The sequence below is a fragment of the Hippopotamus amphibius genome, chromosome X (genome assembly GCF_030028045.1).
Source record: "Hippopotamus amphibius kiboko isolate mHipAmp2 chromosome X, mHipAmp2.hap2, whole genome shotgun sequence".
NCBI lineage: Eukaryota > Metazoa > Chordata > Mammalia > Artiodactyla > Hippopotamidae > Hippopotamus > Hippopotamus amphibius.
Window position 1 is genome coordinate 95,395,417 of NC_080203.1, and position 27,776 is coordinate 95,423,192.

The window sequence follows — 27,776 nt, forward strand, 5'->3', positions numbered from 1 at the left end:
CTGTCTGACTGGAGGGCCTAGGGTTGTTCCTCTGTATTATCTTCCCTCCAGATTTAGGTTTTCTGCACAAAAAAAGTATCCTTTTTTCTGACTAATTTATGAGGTGGCCAAAGTAATCTGAATCTATATGTCAGCTATTGACATGCAACAAATAGGAGATGATCTTATAGGTATAAATAATGTTATTATTTATTTAAATGAAGAATTTGGGAACTGCTCTTAAGATCAAATGGGTGATGAATAATTTGGTATTTTAAATAACTCATCTTAATGTATACTCAAGGTCATAGTTGCTTTAAAATGAAACCAAATCGCTGGTTGTGAAAGCCACTCTAATGGCTGAAAAAAACCAAAAAAAAAAAAAAAAAACCTTTGTGTTGGCAGAGCCTTCCCTTTGTCAGCTTCATTTTCTCAGAAGAAAAACAAATAGCAAGCTTTGCCAGTTAGCAACTTAAGCTGTTTTTGAAATGCTCGTCTTAAAGGTTATTATTAGCTATTAGTTTAGTCTTTTTCCTTTTTAATCAGGCACCTAAATAGTTGGTTCTTATGTGGTTGCCATCTCTGATTAAATGTTCCCAATTAAATGTGTAATAAATGTTTCACCGTTTAACCACTGGTATGTAAACAGATTCATACCCTTTGACCTATGTACATGTAGTTGTCACTCAAACATGGGCCTTCTTTTTTCTAACTTGAAAAAAGTACCGTGGCATCATTAGCTTTGATTTTGTGCTACCACTCAGTTTGCTTAGAGGGTATTGGCAAGGAAAGAATTCACCTATAGACGCTTTCATGTTTTGTGAATTTCTGGCAGCAGGTGCGCGCACGCACACACACACACACACACACACACACACACACACACACACCCCATGTTAAAATTTCTCAGGGGAATGGGCGATGATAAGGTTTCCCAAGGAGTAGGAATATAAGGCTTAGAATGGTACAACTAGGAATTGGGATGCCACTTCACTTGAATTTTCATTGAATGCAAACCTTCTCATCCTGATCTGTTTTATATTCTCAAAGGCTTTACCAGGGCATGTCTTCTCCTTCTGTTTCTTTTTGCCTTTCTATAATGGAAAGAGAAAAGAAGGGAGAGACTGAACCAGTCATGACCATACGAACCACACATGACTGTGAATTGTTAAGGCCAAATAAGAAGATGACAAAAGATATAGGATTCCACTAGACACCTCCTGTCCGTCTTCCCTAAAAGGATGTGGTGGGAATCAAGAAGGGTATCTTGTGCAGTGAGAGTGCAATGCCCAGGGGTCAGAAGACCTGCTTTCCCGTTCTGGTGCTGCAGTTTGGTAGATATGTCACTTCAGGCAGCTCACATCACACTTTTGAGCTGAAGACATGTCTCATATAAAATGGTCCAAAGAACACCTTCATGATGGGGTTGTTGTGAGAATTGAATGAGCTAATATATGTGAAAGTACTTTGTAAGCTATAAAGTATATAGTTAAGTACTAGGTGTAATGATATACAAATAAGTGACATATTATCCCTTTTCAAGGTGCAATAAAATTCCAGTTTATATCAACAGACATGAATGGGGATGGGTAATTTGTGTGTATGTGTTGCGTGATTTTAGAATATATCATGAATGCATTTTTGGTGGTGGATTTACATTTCTAATTTTCTGCTTTGGCTAATATCATAAATACAAATTTAGTTAATATATTCAAACCAACCATAGGAATGATTACCCAAAAGAAAGCCAAGTGGCAAGGGAAAGCACATCTAGGATTAAAATTTTGCTCCTGGATACTTTGCATGGGTTTCATTGGTCTTGTCCTTGATACACTCCCTCCCTGGTTTAAGCACTTGATGGAGCTTTTAAAGGCAAGTAGGCTCACAGTTGTTGATTTTTTTTTTAAATCTATTTTTTTTTTTCAGAACAGTGGCATATAAATGCATTAGCATTGAAAAAAGACTGAGGACAATCACTGGTTTAGGAGGCAAACATAATGTGTCTATAATATGTACAGGAAGTACCTTCATTTGATGACTATCAGTGTGGAGAGCCCTTGAAGGATTCCCTTCTGAGCTGGTGGTTTAGGGGCACTAGGGATTCTTTGATGCCTTCTTCACAGCCTCAGAGAGGGGTAGGCATTGGGGCAGGCTGACGCTAAGGTCTTAGGTCCTCTGTCTGGAATGCAGGCCAGTGGTCACCCACAGCCCTTTGTCTGGTCAGACTTTGTGATGGCTGGTCAATCCAGGCTGAGTTCTTCTTCTTGTGTCCTCTCTTTCCATGATGGTGCTTAGCTCACATGCTGGGGCTCTCCTGCCTTTGAAAATTTCTAGATAAAATGTTACTGGTTCCTGTTTAATTAGGATGTTTAGGGGATTTTGTTTGTCTGTTTTTGTGAGATAGTTCTAATTGTCCAATGAGAACAGCTTTATGCCTTGAGAAGTAAGGATCATGACTCAGGGTCCCAAGAACAGGGATTTTCTCCATCAGAATATCCACAGGCCCAATGATTTATGAGAAGTAAATTCGTGTGTGTGTGTGTGTGTGTGTATACACACTTATAAATGTGCCCTTGTTAGATGGAACTACCTGTTTCTTGTTTCTCCACATCTATCTCTATTGTCCCTCTTTCCCAGGCTCCAAAGATTAATTCAGATGAATATCAGAAGACTCCTCTGATGCTGAGTTAAGCAGAAAGCTCCTTAGCGCTTTCATAGCTTATTACGAGTAGTTTCAAACTTATATCTGTAATGTTCTTCTAAGGTACCACCAGAACTGGAAGTGACTAGTTGAATCACTAGGGTAAAATTGTTTGGGTTAAATATGTGAAAAATGATTGATCTACTTACACACAGACACACAGACACACACAAACACAATGTAATTTTTTAAAATTTATTTATTTATTGGCTGTGTTGGGTCTTCGTTGCTGCTGCGTGGGCTTTCTCTAGTTGTGGAGAGAGGAGGCTACTCATCGTTGTGATGCGTGGGTTTCTCATTGCAGTGGCTTCTGCTGTTGCGGGAGCACAGACTCTAGGTCTGTGGGCTTCAGTAGTTGCGGCACATGGGCTCAGTAGTTGTGGTGCATGGGCTTCGTTGCTCCGTGGCATGTGGGATCTTCCTGGACCAGGGCTCAAACTCGTGTCCCCTGCATTGGCAGGCGGATTCTTATCCACTGCACCACCAGGGAAGCCCCCACAATGTAATTTAATAGAATCAGCCAGAGTAGTTTTTTCTGAAATTTACTAAGGCCTCGCTTGCTTGCTCAGTGATTGGTAGGACAAAGGATATCTTAAAACTGTGATGTTCTAAGGCTAAATAGCATTATTCAGGAGTAACTTCAGTTGTTAGTTGACATAATGGAAGCAGTAAGTAAAGTTTCACTTTTTAGAGACTTGTAGTGTTTCTAATGTTCACTGTCAAAATTCACAATGTGATTCCTGCTTTTTTGTTTTATTCAGAGACACTTTTTCAGAAATCTTGGGTCTATTCTGGCCTATGCCTTCTTGGGGACTGCCGTTTCCTGCTTCATTATCGGGTAAGTGACTCTTTGTCATGTAACCATTACCACACTTCCAAAGAGATGGGTCCACAGAGTCCAGTATTTTCCCCCAGCTTTGTTGAGATATAATCGACACATAACATTGTGTAAGTGTAAGGTATACAGTGTATTAATTTGACACATTTGTAAATTGCAAAATGATTACCACCATAGTATTAGCTACCACTTTCATCTGGTCACATGGTTACCATTTCTTTTTTGTGGTGAGAACATGTTAGCAACATTCAAGTATGTGATACAGTATCATTAGCTATAATCACTATGTTGTACATTAGATCCCCAAGCTTATTAACCTTATCACTGGAAGTTTGTACCCTTTGAGCAACACCTCCCCATTTCCCCCACCCTCCGGGCCCTGGCAACAGCCAGAGTCCAGTATTTTGATGTTTACGATGATTGTAATTAAGACCCAGAGTTACATTGTCCACTGTGATAGCTGTTAGCCACATGTGGCTATTTAAATTGAAATTAAGATTAATTAACATGAAGTAAAATAAAACCTAGTCCCCAGATCTTAGTTTCTAATATCATTCTTCAATGAAAAGAACCAGGGCCCCTTGCAGAAATGGCTGATTCTAGGGCTGGGGCGGCAAATATGCAAGATGATAATGGAGCGTCTTATAGTGTCAGAGAGTAAGGAAGTGCTCAGAAAACAAACAAACCAAAGGATGTGGAGCATGTCAAAGGGACATGGAGCCAACCTGAAAACCCCCCTAATGGCTAAAGAACAATAAAATAAATAACATTGTTTTGGATTATCACCCAAAGTATAAAACAAATATCTTTGAGTCTATACTGGTATAAATAAATGATTGGATGACTAAATAAATGGAGGAGAAGTGACAAATCTGTGTAGAGAATTCCAAATAATTTATGCAGATCCAGTCCCCCCTCAAGGAGATGAAGCTTGGCCCTTCCCCTCTTTGACTGTGGGCTGTGTATAGTGACTTCCTTCCAAAGAGTACAGCATGCAAAGGAAGAAGAAAGAGTGGCTTTACAGAGGAGAAAGAAACCTGACAAACACTACCTTGGCCAGATGATCAAGATTAACACCAAAATTGGTAAATCATGGTGATACTCTGTACCTTTGATATTTGTGATGAGAATGGCACTTACCGCTGTGTCTTCCTCCCCAAATCACATTACCTCAGTCTAATCAAGAGGAAGAAAATCAAAGAAGCCCCACATTCTACAAAATACCTGACCAGTACTCCCCCCAACTGCCAAGGTCATCGAAAGCAAGCAATGTCTGAGAAACTGTCACCGCCAAGATTAGACAAAAGAGACATGATGACTAAATGTAATGTGGCATCCTGGATGGAATCCTGCAACAGAAAAGGGTTATTAGGTAAAGACTAAGGAAATCTGAATGAAATGTGGACTTTAGTTAATTTTTAAAAATTAGCTGGAAAGCTGGAGATAAAAGCGGGAGCCTTTTATGTCACCAAGAAAGGAAGGGCTTGGACTTTGTCCTTGAAGAGAGACAAGCCATTGAAGATAACTGGCATTGGTGGACGATGGGGAAAATGCTGCCAGAGAGAAGTCTGTTGCTCAGGTCTAAGCTTATGATAGAAGGAAATGGAGGGGAAGGTCTAGTTTCAAGAAATGTCTAAAAGGTAGATGAAAGAGGCCTTTGATAAGCAACAAAGAGCAAATCAAATCTGTATCATAGAGTTCCTGTGAATTGAAATATAACTGTTTAAGTGTCTGGAACAATGCCCAGCACACAGTAGGCAAACATTAAGTTATAGCTATTTACCCTCAGAAGGATTCAATTCTGCAAATAGATCTTGAGCTCCTAGCTTCGTCAATCTACTGTTCTAGACACCCAGAGTACAAAGATTGAGCAATGACATGGTCTTGACCATCAAGCATCTTATTATTCGGGGTTGGCTGTAGGGTACAATGAGTCTATTCTGTGGCTATTTATTTTTGGTTAAATTTATTCCTGGGCGTTTTATTCTTTTTGATGCCATTGTAAATGGGATTGTTTTCTTAATTTCTCTTTTTTCTGTGGTGGTTTTTTACTCCTCTAATCCCTACAGCTGCTGCCAGCATGCGCACGCACGTACACACACACACACACACACACACACACACACACCCTTTAACAGCATGTACTTGGCCTTTTAACACTCTTCATTCTTCCCAGTTTGTTAGCTGTCCTGTAGGAAATGTGCTCTGGCCAAGTTGAAATATTAACTTGGTGGTCCTTCATGGGCCATATCACATTCTGCACAGCATAAGGAGGGCTGCTGCTGGCCTGCCTAACCCATGCAAAGAGTGAGAACCCAGATATGTCAGTGGGTACGCTGATATTTTAATGGGATGTTTAAAGAGTTTTGCCTCTCTTCCCTTCTTTGAAATAATTATTGGCAGAGAACATTGACCAGTTGGATCTTTGTGGCCAACCCATTTTTTTTCCTCTCCAGCTTCATCCTGTCCACTCATTTCCATGACTTTAAATGCACTGTCTTAGAATCCTGGGAGTTTTGTAGCAATTCATTACCCATTTTGCAGGGTTCTTTCTCTTCCTTTCTTCCCTACTACCCAGTTGCTTAAAATGCCCTACTTTGTTGCTAATTGAAGATCATACTTTATAGTTGTAAGTAAGCACAGTTTTAAAAAAATAAAGTGTTCAGATATTTCAGCAAGCTGACATTAACTGCAGACCATTGTTTGGTGCCAAAGTCTTATGTGCACATGTTCCTGGTAAGTATCCAACCACAGCAGCTGCCCGATGTTTTCACAAACCTCTCTGGAAATACCATATTCTAGTACTCCTATGCTTGCGTATTTGCCATGTTACTCGATTGGGTGGATTTTCTTTTCTTTTCTTTTTCTTTTTTCTTCTGACATAGTTTACCTTACCTTCTTACAGGAATCTCATGTATGGTGTGGTGAAGCTCATGAAGATTGTGGGGCAGCTCTCAGATAAATTTTACTACACAGATTGTCTCTTTTTTGGAGCAATTATCTCTGCTACTGACCCAGGTATTTGCGTGTTTGGCCTTATCATTCTGATGTTCCATTATTTAAATCTTAAAAAGTTCAAAGCAATCACTAACTTTCATTATAGTAGGGAGACTGCAGTATTAACATGGAACAGTGGAGGAAGAGACCAGTAAGTGGTCTAACAGACTTAGATGGCTTTTCTAAGAAGGGCCCGCATTTCCCTTTTATTATTATTGTCATTATTATTATTGTAAAAAAATAACATAAAATTTACCATCTTAATCATCTTTAGGTGTATAGTTCAGCAGTGTTGAGTATATTCACATTGTTGTGCAACAAATCTCCAGAATTTTTTCATCTTGCAAAACTGAAACTCTATACCCATTAAACACATTCTCCCCCAACCCCACCCCCTCAGTCCTGGGCAACCATCATTCTGCTTTCTGTCTCTATGAGTTTGACTACTGTAGATACCTCATATAAGTGGAATCATCAGTATTTGTCTTTTTGTGTCTGACTTCTTTCATTAGCATAATGTCCTCAAGACTCATGTGTTGTAACGTGTCAGAATTTCCTTCCTTTTAAATCTGAGTAATATTCCGTTGTATGAATATACCACATTTTGTTTTTCCATCCATCTGCCAGCAAGCACTTGGGTTGCTTCCACCTGCATTTCCCTTTTGTCTTTCATTTTAGAATGTCTAATTATGTCTAACTTGGTCATATTTTTTACACTTAGACTGTTGTTTTTCCGGTGTCGTGCTTTTGCCTTCTTTTAGGAAACATATCATTTGGTTTAAGTAATACCTTTGCTTAGTAGAAACGCACACCAGTACCTGTGGTGAATGTAATTTAATTTGTAAAGTCCTTTTGTGCAGCGTTCCTGCACACTGTGATGTGGTTCCTATTCATAAATCTCTTACCTTGTATTTTTCAAATATTAGTTGAACCAGTTCTTAAAAGTGGAATTATTATATACCCTTCCTCCTCTGCAGCTCAAAACAAACAAAAAAACAAGCTCTCCTCTCCAGATTGGAACCCATAATTGAATCAGTTCACGTAAAGTAGTTACAGCTATCCTTGCCTCTAATGTTAACTGAGAGTACCATCGTAGGGAAAGAATTTATGGAGAAAGAGCTGATCTTGTTCTCATAGGACAGATGAAAAGGTCTTTTCATTATCTATGATGCCCTCTAACATTCTAGGAAGTAATGATCTCTAAGATATTCAGATTCCCCCCCCCCGCCCCCGCTCACTTCACCATGCCTCTTGGGGGTCTTCTAGATCAGTGCTACCCAGTAGACCTTTCTGTGATGATAGAAATGTTCCATAGGCTTCCCAGTCCTTTATGGTAGCCAGTAGCTACATGTAGCTATCGAGCACTTGAAATGTGGGGTAGTACAACCAAAGAACTGATTTTTGAATTTTATTTTATGTTCAGTAATTTAAGTTTATTATTTATTTATTTAAAAACTTTTTTTTTGGCTGCATTGGGTCTTCGTTGCTGTGTGTGGGCTTTCTCTAGTTGCGGCAGGCAGGGGCTACTCTTCGTTGCTGTGCGTGGGCTTCTCATTGTGGTGGCTTCTCTTGTTGTGGAGCACAGGCCCTGGGGCGTGCGAGCTTCGGTAGTTGCGGAGCATGGGCTCAGTAATTGTGGCTCACGGTCTTAGTTGCTCTGCTGCATGTGGGATCTTCCTGGACCAGAGATCGAACCCATGTCCCCTGCATTGGCAGGCAGATTCTTAACCACTGTACCACCAGGAAAGTCCAGTAATTTAAGTTTAAATAGCTACATGTGGCTAGTGGCTACCACATTGGATAACACAGCTCTAGACAGTTGTGTGGCTCTGAAAAATCTCGATGATCCAAAAACCGTTGACCACTCTATTTTCAGCTCCCTGTTTTCTTACAAACACTCTAAGTAAATTGATACTGAAGACTTGGCTGGTTGGAGCACCCTTGTTTGTGAAAAGAATGTGGGATGTGGAGTTGCAGGTGGTGGTTTGAGTTCTAGCCCTGCCATTCACTGACCGGGTGGCTGGGGCACACTTTATCTCCTGAGTGTCAGTTTCCTCATTTATGAAGTAGGAGAAATGGTACCTATTTCCTATTGTGAAGGGCTATCGTGAAGATTAAATGAGATAATAATGCATGTAAAGCATTGAGCATAGCATCTGCTGATTATGTTGGTTTCTATGAACATCTTCTGACTCAGGCAGAGATTTCTCTGTTTTCTGTGTGTATGTGTGTGTGTGTTTAATAACACATTACCACTTAACCTAAGCACTCTGAAAAGTAGCTTTATTATTCTAATACTACAATGTCTGTGACATTTCCAAATGTGTGTCTGTTGAGAAATGATTCTCTATAAGTCTAAGAAAGGTGTTTAGTATCTCAGGAAGTATATTACTAACTATACTCACCTATAGCTTTATTACTAGCATCTTACTAGTACCACTGATAAGCAAAGGGAAGTTAGTGTTACATAAAGATTACTGATACTGTCTTCGGAGCTATTAGTGTTGCTTCATTTAATTGGATTAGAAAGGCTTATTTTTCCAGATTATCTTTGTAATTGTTTACTTCACTTTAATGTGTCCATGCTGTGGTAGGAAATAATGGAAAACATTACCATGACACACCATTTTTATTTGGTCTGTGAAGATTGGCACAGTAAGGGTTTTATATAAATGAAAGTTCTAGAAAATTGAAACTTTAAACTTATTAAACATCAGAACATTAACTTTAACTGCTTTTTAATGGAAATCCTTCTGAAATGTAAAATGTTTTTGTAAATTAAAACTGTTTTACCAGCTTCCTAAAAATCTGTTGTTTGAGAACTTGGGCGATAAAAGAAATAAAAACTTAAGTGCAGAGTTAGAGGGAACCATAAGACCAAATTGACTTCTTGTGCCTGGTGTGTCAACAAAAATTCTGGTATTGGAGTGTGTAGTGGTATCGATGAATATGAAAGAATAACAGTCCTTGTCTCTGATTTCATGGTACTTGGCTCTAGTCTTTGGTCTTCCCATTGACGGGGACAGCATATGTGTGGGGTGCTGTAGGCTGCTCTGTGACCAGGAGCCCTCTCCATTCTGTGGTTATGGGTGCCATGTGCCATCTTTGTGGACTGTTACTTAAATGGATCCACAATTCAGGAAAGAAAATACATTTCCCAACCCGTGGTATTGCTACATTCATCAGCAGCTACCAGAGAAAATGAGCGCCATTCCTTCCTATGAACCGTTTTGCAGTAATTCCTCTCATTGTAATGCTGTCACTTTTACACCCCTTGAGTCAATCAGACTCACTCACAGGTTTCAAAATCTGTGATCTGTGCTTTCAGAGAGCAATCCTCTAGTTGCACCACCCAGGCTGGTCAGTCTTTTGTTTAGTCTTTGAGCCTGAGTTCAAATCTGCCACCTGCCTGGTTATTCTTTCTTTACTGCTTCAGTTAGTAACTCCCACAGCTCTTGAGTCAGGTCTATTTCCTACATAACATTACTTGCCGCTTTGTACCAAGTGTTTGCAAGTACTAAATACTCTTTAGTATGCAGATGGAGTGTTCAGGAAAAGTTAGTTGAATGAACAAAGTCAGTTTCTTGATTTTTCCTTCTTTCTCTTCCTGCTATTCTTTTCTTTTCCCCCACTGCTTTTTAGATACCTGTACCAGCAGTTTTCAGTCAGTGACTTGTAATTTCTCAGTCCACATCCAGTTAGGAACAGCTGTTGTGACCTTGTTCTTTCTGATTCCAAGGGTCCAGCTGTGGGGGGAGCAGTCTGTGTACTCCCCGCCTTGACAAGCCACTCACCCAGTCTGTCATCCCCTTCCTACCTTCACCCACCCCCCCCCATCATCTTCTGGTTGTCCACACCCGTAGTCCTCATCTTGCTTGGGTACAGGCTTGCCCAGGAGGGGCATGGCAGACTTCCTGCCTTGCTTTCTAAGGTGATGGGCAGGGAGAATGAGAAATTGAAATTCAGACCAGTGCAAGTGTTAATTATTAATTATGCAAAGCTAGTGTTTATTGTCATAAATAAATGAGTTAACTATACATTTTTTTTTCTACCGGTACAGTAGTATTTTAGGAAAATAGTGTTTAAAAGTCAAAAGGGCTTTTGAAAATCATGTACTCAAGCCTTCACTTTACTGTGTCTTTGGCCTTTGCTGTGCACTGTTGGATGGCTTCTGTTTGCCTCTCCACATTTACACACCACCCTTCTGCACTCTCTTCTTGGCACTAGGACGCGGACTTGTATGGAAGATTTCAAAGGCTTCTTTGCCTTCTACTTTCCCATTGGATTTGTCCATGGGGGAGCGCCAGTGGGAGACTGGGAGGAGGGTAGACATGCAGGGTCCCTGTGGGCTGGCTATGTCCCTTGATCAGGCAACCACTCCTTCCCTGGACCCTTTGGGCCTAGGGATGGTATAAAAACTCCCTGTTTTCAGTCACAGGTACTGCCCTCCCCCTCTCCCATACTCTCTACACACTTCTATAAATAATCCCTTTATAAACACTCCTCAAAGTATTCATCTGTTTCCTGCCAGGACCCTCGTTGATAAAGTTCTAGGACCCAGGTCTCCTGGGCTGCCAGCCCTGTGCTCTGTTCATTGAGATAAGCTTCCACCAGTCTCGAGTCCCTGAGTGAGTGACTGACTGACTGACGTGAACAGAGGCCTCTGGTGCCAACCCCCAGTGGACATACTGTATGAGTAATAGATAAAACTTCTCTCGGGTTCGACCACTGAGATTTTGGGAAGTTTGTTACCACAGCAGAAAGCATCCCATCAGACAGGGCCTGTTTTCTCATCTCTAAATTGGGAGATATGACACTAGTACCACCTAGGGTTTTTATGAAGACTAAATGAGATTGTAAAATGTTTAGCATAGTGCTTGCTTCCTGATAAGACCTTAATATTTGTTATTATTTTCATTGTTAATTTTTCTTCAACATTGGGTTCAAAACAAGACAATTCTTGTGTCATATAACGATAAACTAGAGTAGGTTTTGTATTAGTCGGCATTCTTCAAAGAAACAGACTAAGTAGGAGATGTATATGTGTGTGTGTGTACATGGTGGGGAGGGGGAGAAGGAAAGAGGTACTGATTGATTGACTGATTATAAGGAATTGGCTCATGCGATTATGGAGGCTGAGAAGTCCCAAGAGCTGCAGTCCAAAGGCTTGAGAACCAGGAGAGCCAATGCTGTAGTTCCAGTCCGGGTCCAAAGACAGGCAGAGAAAGTGAATTCTCCCTCACTCTGCCTTTTTGTTCTAATGAAACCTTCAACAGACTGCATGAGTCCCACCCTCATTGAGAAGGGCCATCTGCTTTCCTCAGTCTACGGATTCAAATGTTACTCTCATCCAGAACCTCACAGACATATCCAGAATAATGTTTAATCAAATATCTGGGCACCCCATGGCCCAGTCAAGGTGACACGTAAAGTTAACCATCATGGGTTTTATGTAAGGAGCCACACGTATTGTTCATGTAGTAAATAATCCAGAAAACAAGAACTTTTTTTTAGCCTAATCCCTAAAGATTTTTCCTGTTGTGTAACTTGATAAATGGTTTTTAAGAGTGGAAGAAAGAGATTGACCTTGTTTGTGTCTTGTGTTATGAAGATGACATGTCTGTACTTTAGGAAGTGTGCCTGCTGGTGACACCTCCTGTTGATGTCTGGTTGGCATCTATCTGAATGCTTAGAGTAGTGATTTTATTGCCTAGATTTATAATTATCTGGAGCAGCCTCATGGTATAGTTGACATTTTCCAAATCCGAATTGTTCTTTGTTTACTCTCAATAAATGAATTAAACTTTTTAAAAGAAAGGCATGACGGGAAGTGGTTTTGGGGTCTCCCTTAATCCCAAACAAAAATAGAGAAAGCAGGACAGCAAAAGGGAAACCAGAGACACAGCTAGCTGACAGAGTATCTCCATGAATCCCCAGTTATCAACTGGTGGGGTCCCACTACCTGCAGCAGTGAGCCTTGGGCTAAGAACAGCAGCTATGCTGGAAGAAGCAAAGGGAAGAGGGGGCTGCTGGTCATTTTGATTGTCAGGGAACCCAGACATTTCCCACAAGTATTCACACTCAAAAGGAGGGGTCCCCAATGGGAGTAAAGACTTTTATGGTCGTATTAAATAACAGCAGTTAATACTGGGAGGAGACTTTTCAGGCTCTCATTTGTGGGTGAGGGCAAGGAGACTGGAGGAGGTGTGAGGCTGCTGGAAGGATCTGGGCCCTCAGGGCTCTCAGGAAATCCCCTGTGGAAGATCTCTCTGCAAGGACAGTGCTGCTCCCTAAAAATGACCTGCTCAGACCACAGACCTTGCTTGACAGGGCATTAAAGGAGAAAGAAAGCTCAGATAGTAATTGTGGAGAAGGCCTGAGAGGAAGTAGATCTAAGAGAGTGTTGGGGAGGTGGCTATACCCAGAGGCCGTATACTTCAATGTAAAACCAGAAGAGGGAGCCCTAGAGCCATGAAACTAGAAAAGCTATTCTGGGCCTTCTACCCCCTACCCACCTCACTTAATATTGAGCAGCAGAGATGGGTTGAGGTTGAACTTCATGTAAAAATAAGAAAAGGGGATAACCCCTCTGAATAACAAAGTTACAGATAATGAAGTCTTACCAGAAGAAGAGGGTCCCAAAGCAGGTGAAACTTTATTAATATTCCAATAGAAGCTAAAGGAAGTTAAGAAAATGATAGAAGTTATAAAACAACTGTATACATCAGGATTGGAAAATTCAGAAATGAGAGGACCAAACAATAGGGCCTTATGAAAAGAGAGCTGACAAAGGAATGGAGGGGGGAACCCATGGAGTAAAAGAGATGTAGAGTATTAAAACAATAAATTTAAAAATGGGTAAACCCCGAATGATAGTGTCAAGGAATATACATTGGGTGGTCAAACTAGAAGGAAATGCAAGGAAATGATTCCTAGAGAATCAGGTAACTGGTTACTTTAGAGTAAAGGAAGGGGCTTGAGATTGGGATGGAACATATCGTGGGGGGTTTCTGTGGGGATTGGCAAAGTTCCATTTCTTGAACTGGATGATGGCTACAAGAGTGGTTGGCTTATAATACTGCTAAATATTTGGTTTTGTTTTATAATTGTTTCAGTTAGTAATACGTTCGGCTGCAAATAACAGAAAAATCTGGCAAACACTAGCTTAAACAGAGATCTGTTAATCTTGGCTAATGGCCCCGAGCTGGTGCCATGGCTCCCACTATAACCAGACATCCAGGCACTCGGTCTTTCTAGGGCACTAGCCTGGGGTTTCAGACACACCTTGGTTGCCCCATGGAGGCAAGATGACTGCGCTGCGTCTTCACCCTCTTCCAGGCATCAAGAGGTGGCCCTCACCGTAAGGGAAGCTGAGGTAGTGAGTTTAGTTTTTCAGGTCCTTAAGGCAGAAACTAACAAAGCAGAAGGTAGGTGGGTGTGAGTGTTGAGAGAGAACCCCACCTGCATGTATACATCTAGAGCAGTGGTTTTGAACTGGGGGTCATTCTACCCCTCCTCCCCTGCAGACATCTGGCAATGTCTGGAGACATTTTTGGTTGTCATAGCTTGGCAGGGGAGAGTGTGCAGTGCTACTGGTATCTCGTGGGTAGAGGCCAGGGATGCTGCTAAACTATCTTACGATGCACAGGACAGCCCCCACGGCAAAGAGGTATATGGCCCTGAATATCAGTAGAACTGAAGTCAAGAAACTCCAAAACCCTTTCAGGGGGGCCCATAAAGTCAAAATGGATTTAATAATAATAGTAGTACATCATTTGTCTTTTTTACTTACATTCTATCACAAGTGTACCATTGAGTGGAGTTTTCCTGGGGCTACATAATGTGTGATACTGACGCTGTTGATCGAATGCAGAAACAGATATGAGAGCCATGTGTCTTCCAGTACTTCAGATGTTAAAGAGATCTGAGAAAATGTAAACAGTGGCTCTCTTCTCACAATTTTTTTTGTTTTGGAAAATAAAATTATTTTTCATTAAAAATATGTTAACACAGGGGTCCCCAACCCCCAGGCCGGCCTGTTAGGAACCCGAGCCGCACAGCAGGAGGTGAGTGGTGGGTGAACAAGCGAGCCAAGCTTCATCTGCTGGCTCCTCCTCGCTCGCATTTCCACCTGAACCATCCCCCCACCTCCATCCATCAAAAAATTGTCTTCCACGAAACCAGCCCCTGGTGTCAAAAAGGTTGGGGACTGCTGTGTTAACATGTAATGGGTTTACTAGTCATTTAAATGAATAAATATTTAATTTTTTGTTTTATTCAATACAGTAAATATTGATAGCTATAGCCCACAAACTAAAACTCTTTGGGGGTCTCAGGATTTTTTAAGGGTGTAAAGGAGTGCTGAGATCAAAAGTATGAGAGCCGCTGGTCTGGAGAATAGCTGATTTTTAAATGCCTATGAAATGTGAAAGTGTGAGAACTGTAATTATGTATACTTTGTCATAAATGAAGACTTTCATTATTTCATAAACCTTTATTAAACCTCTCTGTGCCCTGACCCTATGCTGGGATCTGGGAGCACAGTGATCAATAAAATAGGGTTTCTTTGCAGCAACATGGATGGGCCTAGACATTGTCACACTAAGTGAAGTAAGTCAGACAGAGAAAGACAGATACCATATGATATCACTTATATGTGGAATCTAAAATATGACACAAATGAACTTATCTACGAAACAGAAACAGAATCACAGACATAGAGAACAGACTTGTGGTTGCCAAGGGGGATGGGGGAGGGTTGGATTGGGAGTTTTGGATTAGCAGATACAAACTATTGTGTGTATATAATATATATATATATCAATGGAATGGATAAGCAATAAGGTTGTACTGCATAGCACAGGGAACTATATTCAATATCCTATGATAAACCATAATGGAAAAGAATATGAAAAAGAATGTATGTGTGTATATTCAGATATATATTATATATATATATAATATATATATGAATCGCTTTGCTGTATCCTGAAACTGACAACTTTGTAAATCAGCTATACTTTAGTAAAATAGGGTTTCTGCCTTCAAAGGGATTTCAACCCACCAGTAGAGTCAAGTCACATTAATTGTGATTATTTGTTAGGTTCTGTGATAGAAGTGTTTTCAAAGTGTGACAGGATTACAGTGGAAAGCGCAGTGTTATTAGAATCAAGCATCATATCACTCCTCATTCAAATTAGGAAGATTGCCATTTTCATTTCTGCCATAGACAGACAGCCCAACTCCCTGTCTCCCAAACCACCCTGTCCCACCAAAGATAAGAATTGTTTCTGTGAATTTGTTATCAGTGGCTTAAAGTCAGAAACTGCAACTAATTTATATGCTTTTGGCCCATGTTTTAGTGACTGTACTGGCGATATTTAATGAATTGCATGCAGACGTGGACCTTTATGCGCTTCTGTTTGGAGAAAGTGTCCTAAATGATGCTGTTGCCATTGTACTGTCCTCGTAAGTATCAATTTTTCTGCCTGGGAACAGAGACTCCAGTTTCCTGAATGCTCTGGACTAAAACCAGAGGCCCATCTTCAAAGTGTTAAATTTTGAATTGGGTGCTTTTCTAAATGAGGTTTATCGACTTGGTTGATAAAGTTATGTTGCTTTGTCCAGTCGGCAGCGATTGGAATGCTGATACCATCATAACACGGTGACTGCAGATTGAATTAAATGAATACAGCATGGGGAGTGCTCTGCAGAGGGTAGATACCTATGTTTGTCAATATTCGTAAGTACCATGGTGTAAAACCAGCTCAGTGTTTTTTAACTCTCTCTCTTTAAACTCCAGGTCTATTGTTGCCTACCAGCCAGCGGGGCTGAACACTCACGCCTTTGATGCTGCTGCCTTTTTTAAGTCAGTTGGCATTTTTCTAGGTATATTTAGTGGCTCTTTTACCATGGGAGCTGTGACTGGTGTTGTGACTGCTTTAATATCCTTTTTGTAGTTTCTGCCCCTGCCTGAGTATGACTGTGTAGCATTACACCTGTGAAAAGAAAGTTCTCAGTTCTTCCTTTCAGAAATGAATCTTTTTTATTTTTTTATAAATTTATTTGTTTATTTTATTGGTTGTGTTGGGTCTTTTTTTTGCTGTGCACAGGCTTTCTTTTAGTTGCAGTGAATGGGGGCTACTCTTCATTGTGGTGCATGGGTTCCTCATTGCCGTGGCTTCTCTTGTTGCAGAGCACGGGCTCTAGGCACGTGGGCTTCAGTAGTTGCAGCACATGGGCTCAGTAGTTGAAGCGCACGGGCTTAGTTGCTCTGCGGCGTGTGGGATCTTCCTGGAGCAGAGATCAAACCCGTGTCCCCTGCATTGGCAGGCAGATTCTTAACCACCGCGTCACCTTGGAAGCCCCAGGAATGAATCTTAAATCAATTGTTCCACTGGGGGCTGGGGCTCCTGAAATGTCACCCTTTGGTGAAACAGGGCAGTTGATGGCCTAGCTAAGAGTCTGAGAAAATGCTTGGGAGTATAGCTCTTGGCTTAGTTCTGTCCTCACCTTTGTGTTTTCTGTCCTTCCTATAAACCAGTTGGAGATAGGACCTTGGGGGAAGCGTCAGTTTCTTTTGGGGTGGGGTGGGGCAGAAAGAGTGGAAGAGCCAGGAGGAGGCTGGGAATCAGGGACCACCTCTGAGGGGGCTGGGAGGAAGCAGGCTGTGAAGTACTTCAGCCCATCCTGGCTGGTGTTGCCCACTGTTCCAGGCCACAGGGGGCTAACGTGGCCGTAACTAGCCAGGGACCATCTGTGGGAATTACAGCAAGATTGCCTTCCTTAAGGCAAGGACTGAACAATATTAACTTAAAAACCAACCAACCAACATAAAAGCAAAGTGTTGAACGAGTAGGCAAGCCTTCCACAGGTGCTCTGAGTCCGTCATATCTTCTTTCAATGGCATTTATATCACTGCTGTCCAATACCCATGTAGGAGGAGCCATATCATTTCAGCCTGCAGCCGATACACAAATTATTAACAAAACTTATACAAATTATTAATGAGATTTTATTCATTCAACTTCTATACTAAATCTTTGAAATATAGTGTGTATTTTGCTCTTAGAGTATGTCTCAATTCAGACTAGCCACATTTTAAGTGTTGAGTAGCCACATGTGGCTAGCGGCTACCATATTGGGCCATGCAGGTTTAGATTGCTTTCTTCATCAAGGCCCTTTAATGCCCTGGGGACTTATATTGCTCAGTGAAACCACTCATGAGATGGTTCTAAGCTGGCCTGCCACGGAATGGCAGTGTTAGGAGGGGAATCACCCATCCCAAAAGGTGACACCAGCACTTCGTAGTTGCCCCTGGACTTGTGCCTGCCTGCCTGCCTTCCTGCCTTCCTCTCTCCCTCCCTCCCTCTCTCCCTCCCTCATGCGTGCATTAGGCACCTGTTGTGGACTCAGGCCTTAGTGGCCCACAGAGGTCAGTCTGCCTGCCTCATCTTCCCAGGCCTGCCTGAGGCACTGCCAGAACTAACCTGCCAGTCACACCTCAGGCCTTGACTGTGCCTCTCAGAAATGTGGGCGTTGCAAGGAGCACAGAAAGCCCCTTTCCAGTTTCTTTGGAAAGCTTAATTAAAAAAATAAAACAGCTTTACTGACGTGAAATTCACATACCATACAATCCAACCATTTGAAGTATACAATTCATTGGTTTTTGTTACATTACATTATTTTTTAAAATTTTGGGGACTTCCCTGGTGGCACAGTGGTTAAGAATCCACCTGCCAGTGCAGGGGACACGGGTTTGATCCCTGCTCCAGGAAGATCCCACGTGCCGCAGAGCAACTAAGCCTGTGCGCCACAACTGCTGAGCCCACGTGCCACAATTACTGAGCCCACGTGCCACAACTACTGAAGCCTGCACCCCTAGAGCCTGTGCTCCACAACAAGAGAAGCCACCACAACCAGTCAATGAAGACCCAACACAGCCAATAAATAACGAAATAAATTTATTAAAAAAATTTGTTTTGGTAAAATACACGTAAACATAAAATTTGTCATTTTAACCATTTTAAGTGTACAATTCAGTGGCATTAGGTGCATCCACAATGTTGTGTAACCATCCCCACTATTTCCCAAATCTTTTTCATCATCCCCAACAGAAGCTGTGTACCCATTAAACAAAAGGCTCCGTACCACCCCGCCACCGCTCCGACCAGCCCTTGGTAACCTCTGTTCTACCGGGAAGCTTCATTTTCTTTACTTTCAAAACCAAGCAGCAGCTTTGGGGCCCCAAAGGAAGAGTTGAAGGGATAAGGCTCACCCTTAGGGAGGGGTCCTGGACTAATAGAGTGGGGTTCTCGATGACCCTGATGCTTGTTGCTGGAGACAGTTCCTTGACAGGGGCTGACGTGACCAAGTTTACCAAGCTGCACTGCTTCCCCCTGCTGGAGACGGCGCTCTTCTTCCTGATGTCCTGGAGCACGTTCCTCTTGGCAGAAGCCTGTGGGTTTACCGGTAGGTTTCCTCTACCCTTGGGCCACCCTTCCCCTCACTGTGGCAGAGGCTGTGGGAGCTTGAGGGGGGGGAAGAATTCTTAAATAGCCGCTGCCCAGAGTTGATAAACCACTCACGGAGTGTCCATATGGAGGATTGCTGAGCAAGGCTGGTGTTCTGCCTTAGTAATAATTTAGTTTCCCAAAGCTACATGTTTTTTAAAGGATAAGCTTTATTGTTTCAAACTCAGCCCCATCTTTGAGTACTCATTCTAACTATAAGTAGATACTTAGCTGCTCAAGTTACTGAATATATTAACACCTTATGTGCATCCTCCCTGGATTGCCACATTATTTTACAAACAGTAGCAATAACAAGCAAAATATGTATCCTTTTAAAGGTAATTTTGCATCTACTCAGATGAGCGTGAGCACGATTTTTCCTCATTTTGTTTCTGAGCGTGAGCATGATTTTTCCTCATTTTGTTTCTGGTCTGTTTAATCATTGCTTTTCAATACTAGGTTTTTGTGGTGCCAGTTTCATAGATTATTAGTGTGAGTGATCATGTGGTTTTAGTTCCTCACATTCTCTCATTGAAGAAAATAAATCACTGCATTTTTCTATTAGAAAACTCAAGTATAGTTACTATGCATAATCCAGGTAATTAAGAAGTGCTTTTTATTATCTTTTCCAAATATTGCAGCATATCTTTATATGCCTCACTTCCTTTAGAACTTGACAATCATCTGTAAATATATAGGTGAAGTCCCAGGTGTGTTAATTGTCATACACAACAAAATAGTCACCGTTAGCCAGAAATCTAGATTATTGGGCTAGGATAATTGGACTAGCACTCTGGATCCATTTTGTCTGATGCGCTGGACCATGCCAAAATGTAGAGCATTGGTTTGAAATTAAATTCATTCATTCAGTGAACAGAGAGGAAGATGACAGAAGTGCGCGACGGGCACACACTTCACAGGGTCTTTGAGGGAATGAATGCTAAATGCCACCTAGAGACGGCCAATTCAGTAGGAGTTTAGAAGAAGGGAGAGAATGCCCTTAAAACTGGAACAAGGGGGCAATTGGGGGCCTTGGCTTTGAAGGAGGGCCGGGTTGGGAGAAGCAAAGGTTGATATGAGAAGTGGGGACAGAGGGAGCTTTCAGGAATAGGAAACTTTCAAAAACTTTCAGGAATTTGGATATGCTGGGCTTGCCTACCTTAACTTTTTGTTTCGGGGGGATTTTTTTCTGCTTGTTTTTTTCCCTCCATTGATTTTTTTTTTTTTAAACTCTTCCCAGGCGTTGTAGCTGTCCTTTTCTGTGGAATCACACAAGCTCATTACACCTACAACAATCTGTCAGTGGAATCAAGAAGTCGAACAAAGCAGGTGAGGGATAGGCCTGTGTCCTCACAAGTGACCTGGAATACAAGGGAGGGGACCCGCAGGGCTTATGGCTTCCTTTTCCCTTTCTGTGCAGCTCTTTGAGGTGTTACACTTCCTGGCAGAGAACTTCATCTTCTCCTACATGGGCCTGGCACTGTTTACCTTCCAGAAGCACGTTTTCAGCCCCATTTTCATCATTGGAGCTTTTGTATCCTTTTTGGGTTACACCATTTTCTACATGGAAAGACAACCACTGCTGGGGAAGCTATAACAGCAATAATTTCTGATTTGGCGGGGAGGTGACTGAGCTAGTGCTGGTTCATAGTGCTTTTATGATGAGTAAAAGAAGGCTTAAGTGGTAAATGTATAAAGCTAAGTGTATTTGATTTCAAGGACCAGTGCTGATTCTAGGGTTGCCCTTTCTGCATTTTCTGTGTAAGGTGGTCTTTCTGTTACACTGGCGATTGGCAGGTGGTAGTTAGCACCCTTCCTAGCAGATCTAAAACTTGGCAACCTGTATCAGTCCCCCAGATTGATTTTTTTTTTTCATTGCCATGTGAATTCCAATCCAGGGGGTTCCCCGTTTGGAAGGCCTGAAGGTTCTGTGGCTCTTGGTCTCAGCTGCACGTGGGTGCAGGCAGCCCTTCCTCTCGCCGCCCAGGGCAGCTTGCAGGCGGTGTCCACGCTTTCACCCAAACTTCCCATGGTGGAAAAGAACCTTTTTTTTTTTCTCCAAAAAAAAGAAATGGAGAGGAAGGGAAGATAAAATGGAGAAATACTTGGTTCCTGGATTTAGTCCCATTGTGAATGGAGATTTTAGAAGAGAGACACAGTTTTGGGGGTTGGCTCCTCGCCAGTGAGGAGAGAGATGAGTGCCCAGTAGTGCGTGGACAGCTGAGGGCTTTGCTCACTTGGCCTCAGATCTTCTTGTTTTCGTTGAAGTGAACTCTTCTGGGCCTTTTCCAAATTCTGAGTAGGAGTCCACTGTTGCTGGTTATTCCCTTTTGCCTTTTCTGAGGCCTCATGTGTGTCCTTAGATCTTGGGATGCTGGCTCCCCCCAAAAAGGAGTATTTTTCTCTTCTGGGCTTTTCATTTATTGTGTAGGAATAACTGATACTCACCAAACAGCTAGAGAGCGACAGTGGCCTAATGCCACACCAGAATCCTGCCAGTTAGAGTGTTATCTGCTTCAACGGGGCTCATTTCTTAGATTTACACACTCAACAGACTAAGAACTAAAGGTCCAGTGGATCAGTGTTTTTATTCTTAAGAAAGACCTGGCATGTCATTTTGATTTGTATTCTTAGCACGGCATCCTGTGAGAGATAGTGAGAGCGCTGCCTTGTTTACAGCAGGGGGCCTTGTTCAAGGGGGAGCCAGGGCCTCTGTGAATCCTGAAGGCCGCTTCCACTTGAGGACTTTTGCGTGGCTCCTGGGATAGAATGTTATAAGCATGATCTCTTTCGTTCTGTTAAAAACAAAACAAAACAGTAGCAAAAAGCATTTAAAAAAAAAAGAGAGATACAAGAAGAAAAGTAGTTAGTATTTTGTCCTAGAGGAGGCAAAAGATAGTCTCGCCCTCACTTCTGTGTGAAACAGCTGCAGCTCCGGCAGCTGGTCGAAACGGAAGCTCCCTGTTCCTCTGGCTCCCACAATGGTTTCCTCCTGTGACCAGGGCAGTGTGCATCTCTCTGTTGGGCTCTGTTCTAAACTCAGCAAGTGACGAACGACCGGTTTCCCTGAATTCTTTGGTTTGCACAGTAAGAGTTCCTCTTCCACACTCCTCCTTTTCCATCTCTTACCTCCCCAAAGACGTTAACCACTTAGGCAGAGAAATCTCCCCAGGCTGATCCTTGTGAGGAATACGAATGTGTCTTTATGGTATGAATACTGTAAGTTTCCCTACCTCTTATGTGTAGGGTCCTCCTAGTCATACAAACCCCTGATGTTTACTTCCAACCGAAGCTTACGAGCTTACCCAGCAAACTTTCTCTTTATAGTTTGACTCAGGGGGTGGTAATTTTTTTCTTGTGTTTTTTTTTTTTCTTCCAGTAGAGTCCAACACACTCTTCGCTTCTCTTAACTCCCCACCCCAGCCACGGTACCTTAGCTTATTTCTGTACTCATTTTTAGATAGATCAGAGACTTGGTCTATATCGGTTTAATCAAATCAAGAAGTTACAACAGTGTGTTTAACAGGCCAAAAATTATCTCTGTGAGCCAGGAGGTTGGGAAAATTGGCCAGTCGAATCCCATTTGCTGCTGAGACTTGTTTGGTGGGAAATGAGACAGCTTGCCTTCTCTGTGCAACTCTCCTGATCACAGCAAGGTGTCATGGCATTCCTAAAATTCTCTGCTCAGTCACAGGTTGTGTCAAAGTGCCATTCTGGAAACCTTTTGGGCCCTTAACCTTCACCTGGTGATCAGGTTGCCATCTTCCTGGGCAGAGCTGCACACATCTACCCACTCTCCTTCTTCCTCAACTTGGGCAGAAGGCACAAGATTGGCTGGAATTTTCAACACATGATGATGTTTTCAGGTAAAAAAAATGTAAAGTGAGTTTTATTAAGCAGACAGTGTAAGTATGATTAAAATGTAATCAGTAAGATTCATAAAAAGATAGAAGTTCAAGTTTCTGGTTCTTTGGTATCCCCTGCAGTGCTGAATAGACAGACAGATATGTTAAATGGAGCTAATGTTGATTTTGCAAACCATACTATCATATGTGGACATTTGCCCCTAAAATACTTGCATCTTTATCTTATCTCTACCACCCAAGATACGTAAGTATTTAAAGTGCTTGATTGTTTCTAGTAAGTGTTCATAATCCTTAATCTTCCAGAAGGGCTACAGACTTAAAATTAGAAGGAAAATAGGTTTTTAATGAGAAAGAACACAGGCCAAGTTATTTGACACCTCCCAGCTTCAGTGTCCTCTCATAAAATAATGTAATTGAAATAATTAGTTGAAGTCTCTCCTAGCTGTAACTTTCTATGGAGTAAAAGAAATAAAATATACTCACATTAGCAAGATGAACCCCAAACCGGAAACTAACAGCTGTGATGGTTCTGCTTGACTTATACTGTCTCCCAGATGCTTCCTCTTCACTATAAAGCTGAGAAGAGTGGAGAAGTCATTGAGGGGACAAAGGACAATAAAGAAATATGTGGAGGTAAAGAAAGGAGAGAGCAATTGGCATGAGTAGATGGTGCAGTGAGAGTGGAAAGCATCTGACTTTATAAACGAGACTCTAGTAAAAGCATCTCTGCAGAGCAGAGGGAGGAAATAGGCAAAAGGCCACTGTGACCCTTAAAGGTGCCTCTGTCTGGGAAGGGGGAGGGGCTGTACAAGAGGCAAAGTGAGTAGCAGCCCTTTATTGCCACACAGTAGTTTTTGGAGGCCTCAGAGAGTCATACTGAAATCACACCAACAGGTACTGCTTAGCAAAACAATCGCTTTGTCTAGTACTTGATTGCATCTGCACTTAAGTACACAGCCTGCCCTAATGATTTCCTTTCACTCTGACACACAGTTGTTGAGCGTCCTCTTTATATAAGCCACACTTAGAGGTTGTGGAGGATACAGAATCCCGCCTCCTTCAAGGTGGGGCGGGGCGGGGCGGTGGGGCGAGGGGATACGTGTACAAACAGCTAAGTTTCTCCTAAGAGAGGGTGGCAGATTGCACAAAAGAGGTATGGCATACATGCAGAGAAAAGTAGGGCCTAGGACATCTTTGCCAAGGGGTAGCCTTCAAACTGGGTTTGGATGCAGTGGCATTTCGAGAGGCAGCAGTTTGGATGGGCAGGAAAGCATTGCTGCGTGTGGCTTTTTCAGGGAAGGGTAGCAAAGCAGTCTGGTTTAAATGTGAGACACTTGGGGTAATGCAGAATGAGGGTGAGGTTGGAACGGGAAATTGCGTGCAAACTAGTGCAAACCTTCAGGCTGCATCTGGATCACCTGTTGGGCTGGTTAAAGCAGATCGCTGGGCCCCACCACCAGAGTGTGGTTCTGAGGCTACGGGGTGAGCGCTGAGAATCTGTATCTCTAACATCTTCTTGGCTGCTGCTACTGCTGGTGGTAGTGGTTTGAGGACCACACTGTGAGAATCATTGCTGGAGTCTAGACCACGGAGATGCTCCAACACCAGACCAAAGAGTTGGGCTTTTATTCAAGAGCAGCTGGGAAACATTAGAGGTTTCTGAGGAGGACAACGACAGACCAGATCTTCCATACGTATTAGAAAAATGCCAGTGGAAAAGAGAAAGATGACTTGGTAATAGCTCAGTCACCTAGATAAACTTCGTGTTCATTAACTTCTGTGCTAAAAAGACTGAGAAGTATACAGTGGCATTTAAAGATAGCTCCTATCAGAATTATCTTCTGCAGGGAGAAGTCTGGCTTTCAAAAGGAACTCATTGTTCAAGGCTGTGAAAGAAATACCTGAGGTTTCACTTTCATATTGTTTACAGTGTGTACCTAATAAAGAAAAATGGGGCACACGTTGTCTCTCTCTGACCCTCAAGTTTTCTTCGTTGAGACAATGTCCATTTAAAGGTTTAAATATTGAGCAGTGTCATAGCTGGCTTAGGGTGGTCTAGATGTGTGTCAGTATTTGACTAGGACAGATTAGTAGAGAACATCAACTTTGCTCTATTTTTTAATGTACTTTTGATTGATTCACTCTTTAGTGAATTGTGAAGTTCTCAGATTAGTGAAATTATTGGAAAAGGTGGGAAAATATACAAATAAATACAGTGGATATAGTTTTTCATTCTCATACGCACAATCTTACCCATGGTGAATAGGAATTTATACTAGATAGCTATTAAAGGCCATGGATTAAGTCTTTGCTATAGAACAAATTAGGAGCATGGTATGGGGGAAGGAACAAAAGAGCTTAGAAAGAGAAACTCTAGAACATAAAAATGTGGCTGTAGATCAGCGGTCAGCACGTTTGGTTGCTGCCTGTTTTCATCTTTCCCACAGGCTAAGAATGGCTTTTATAGATGAATATTTACAGTCTATTTGATGATAGGGGACACTAACTTTGAAAGCTAGTTACCTGAAATCTCCCACCCCCAGAAGAATTCCATTCTTTTCATTAGTAGACCTGGATTACAGTAAATTGAACTCATTATTATAATTATTATTGTAATTACTTATTATAGCATTATAATATGGTACTTATATATTATAGTACTTATTATACTCTTGGTTTTTGTCAATAAAATTTTGTGGAAATTTGTTTTCTCTCTTTTATGTAAGTACCTACATAACATCCTTGGTTTCTCCTCTTGGCCCACAAAGCCTAAAATACTTAGTATGTGACCCATTGCAGAAAAAGTTACCACCCCCTGATATATATCAGATTATATTCTTACTTCTCTGTCTGGCTTTGCTAAGAGAATGCTGAGCTGTTTTGTGCATTTCACATACTCATACCTAGCCTGCTTCCTATGTTTATAATGACTATATAGTGCTTGGGTAATGCTTGGATCACAGACTTAGCTTATATGATTATTTCTTATTTATATTTCTTTTTATTTCATGTTACTAGCAGGAGAATTATTTCAGTAATAAAAGAGTGTTATTCTAAAATGTGCTGTACAAAGCAGTGCAATGTTTTTCTCATTGCATTTGGGCATTTTGCAAAAGAAAACTTCGAATAGGAGGAAATCCTATTCTTTTAAAGTTCTTTCTGTATAAAACAACTCAACTCCTGAAGCATAAGCAGCTACAATTTATTAGCCCCAAGTGGCAGCAATGGATTTGAGGACACACTGTTATTTATCCTTATGACAGGAGAGCTTCCTCTTTGGTCCCTGCAGGCCTCAGGGGAGCGATGGCATTTGCACTGGCCATCCGAGACACAGCATCCTACGCGCGCCAGATGATGTTCACGACCACCCTCCTTATTGTCTTCTTCACCGTCTGGATCATTGGTGGAGGCACGACGCCCATGTTATCATGGCTTAATATAAGGTCGGTTTGAAACTAAGGCCAGTTTTGTGTCTATGTCACTATTCCCATGTAGGGGGTACTGCATACAGCTTAGTGCATGGAAGTCTTTTATAGTTCTTTGTTTTGTTTGGGGAAGGATTAAAAATTTAAAAACAATAAATAAAAATTCAGAGTATTGAATTTTCCATGAGAAAAAAATATCATTAAAATGTTTGTGGGTACAAAAACACAAGGAATTAGGAACACCTGGACCTTGCTGGCACCGTGACATTAGGGCAAAAGAATTCAAAGAGTCTTCAAGATGCAGGAGAGAGAATAGACATAGCTGCTGGCAATGTCTGGCATTTCACATTCCTTTGAAATCAGACCTAAGGCCTTAAAAAATAAGCTCATCAGTCAGAAATAAAAGGAGGCAATTATAAACTGTATGCGGTGTCTCTTCTCACTTGAGTGTACAGAAGAGGTGACATTTCCTGCATAACCCTCATTTCTTGCAGCCTCATGGACGTCCCCTGCCTGTGATTTTGTAGCTGTGTCAGGATGGAGGGGCATTGGCCCAAGTTTGATTTTTTTTTTTAAGAGCATTTGAATTCCAAACTGTGCTTATGAGCTCCAGCACCTTACAGTAACGAGGACATTGGAACAGGGGTCAGGAGACCCACAGCCTAACTCTGGCCCTGGTTTAAGACAAGCTCCTCATGCCTTTGGGCCTCCCTGCATCATTGGAGGTGCTGTCGCCACTTGCCTCAGTTTCAGATCTGCAGAGGGTGGACGTGCTGGGAATGAGAAGACTTGGGTGGCACATAGGTGTGAAGAATTCTCTGAAAAGCCACAAGATGGCAATGTTTTTTTTTCTTCCTCTGTTGGCTGTTAGTTTGTTCAGGGCTAACAACTGTGGAGTACACCTAGTTTGGAGGAGAGAGAACCAACAAGGATCTCACAGTCATCCATGGGGTCAGGGAGAAAACTGGGATTTCAGAGAATAGTATTCCCCCTTCTGGAACTTTTATGTTGATGGGAGGCAGGGTTTCCTGGGTGTGGCCACTGCCGGCTGCACCATTTCTGGGCTAGCGTGTCTCAGCCTCAGATCTGGGTTAGATAATCGCTAACATTTGTGCTGCAGGTGGTTTGAGATGCCAACACGTACATTAAGATAATCCTCATAGCATTCCTATAAGGGAGCTACTACTCTTATCTTCATTTTAGAGCCGGGGAGATTGAGGCACAGAGCAATCACTTGCCCAAGGTCACAAAGCTTTAAGTGCACAAGCTGGGATTTGAACCCAGGAACACTGTGCTGTACTGCCTGAAAGGCTTGCTGTGTTACGGACTGTTTTTATGTTGTAAAATTCGGGATGATTAAAATTTCAATTTCCTGGCATGAATCTCAGGAGTTGTATTAAGGAAAATAATTCACCTGTGGGAATAGAAATCTGAAGAAGGAAATGTACAGATTTTTGG

At 41.9% G+C, this 27,776-nt stretch overlaps 1 protein-coding gene across 1 annotated transcript in view; it reads left to right on the top strand.

Annotated features, from left to right (window-relative positions):
• The window catches only part of SLC9A7 (solute carrier family 9 member A7), a 142,580-nt gene that overhangs the window by 73,840 nt on the left and 40,964 nt on the right, over positions 1-27,776 (top strand). Inside the window, exons 4-12 of the mRNA XM_057718554.1 lie at positions 3,442-3,518; positions 6,424-6,536; positions 15,878-15,983; positions 16,318-16,459; positions 18,881-18,986; positions 20,268-20,356; positions 20,448-20,561; positions 22,782-22,893; positions 26,183-26,336. Coding sequence (XP_057574537.1) covers positions 3,442-3,518; positions 6,424-6,536; positions 15,878-15,983; positions 16,318-16,459; positions 18,881-18,986; positions 20,268-20,356; positions 20,448-20,561; positions 22,782-22,893; positions 26,183-26,336 — 1,013 coding nt within the window. The remainder of the gene's footprint in view (positions 1-3,441; positions 3,519-6,423; positions 6,537-15,877; positions 15,984-16,317; positions 16,460-18,880; positions 18,987-20,267; positions 20,357-20,447; positions 20,562-22,781; positions 22,894-26,182; positions 26,337-27,776) is intronic.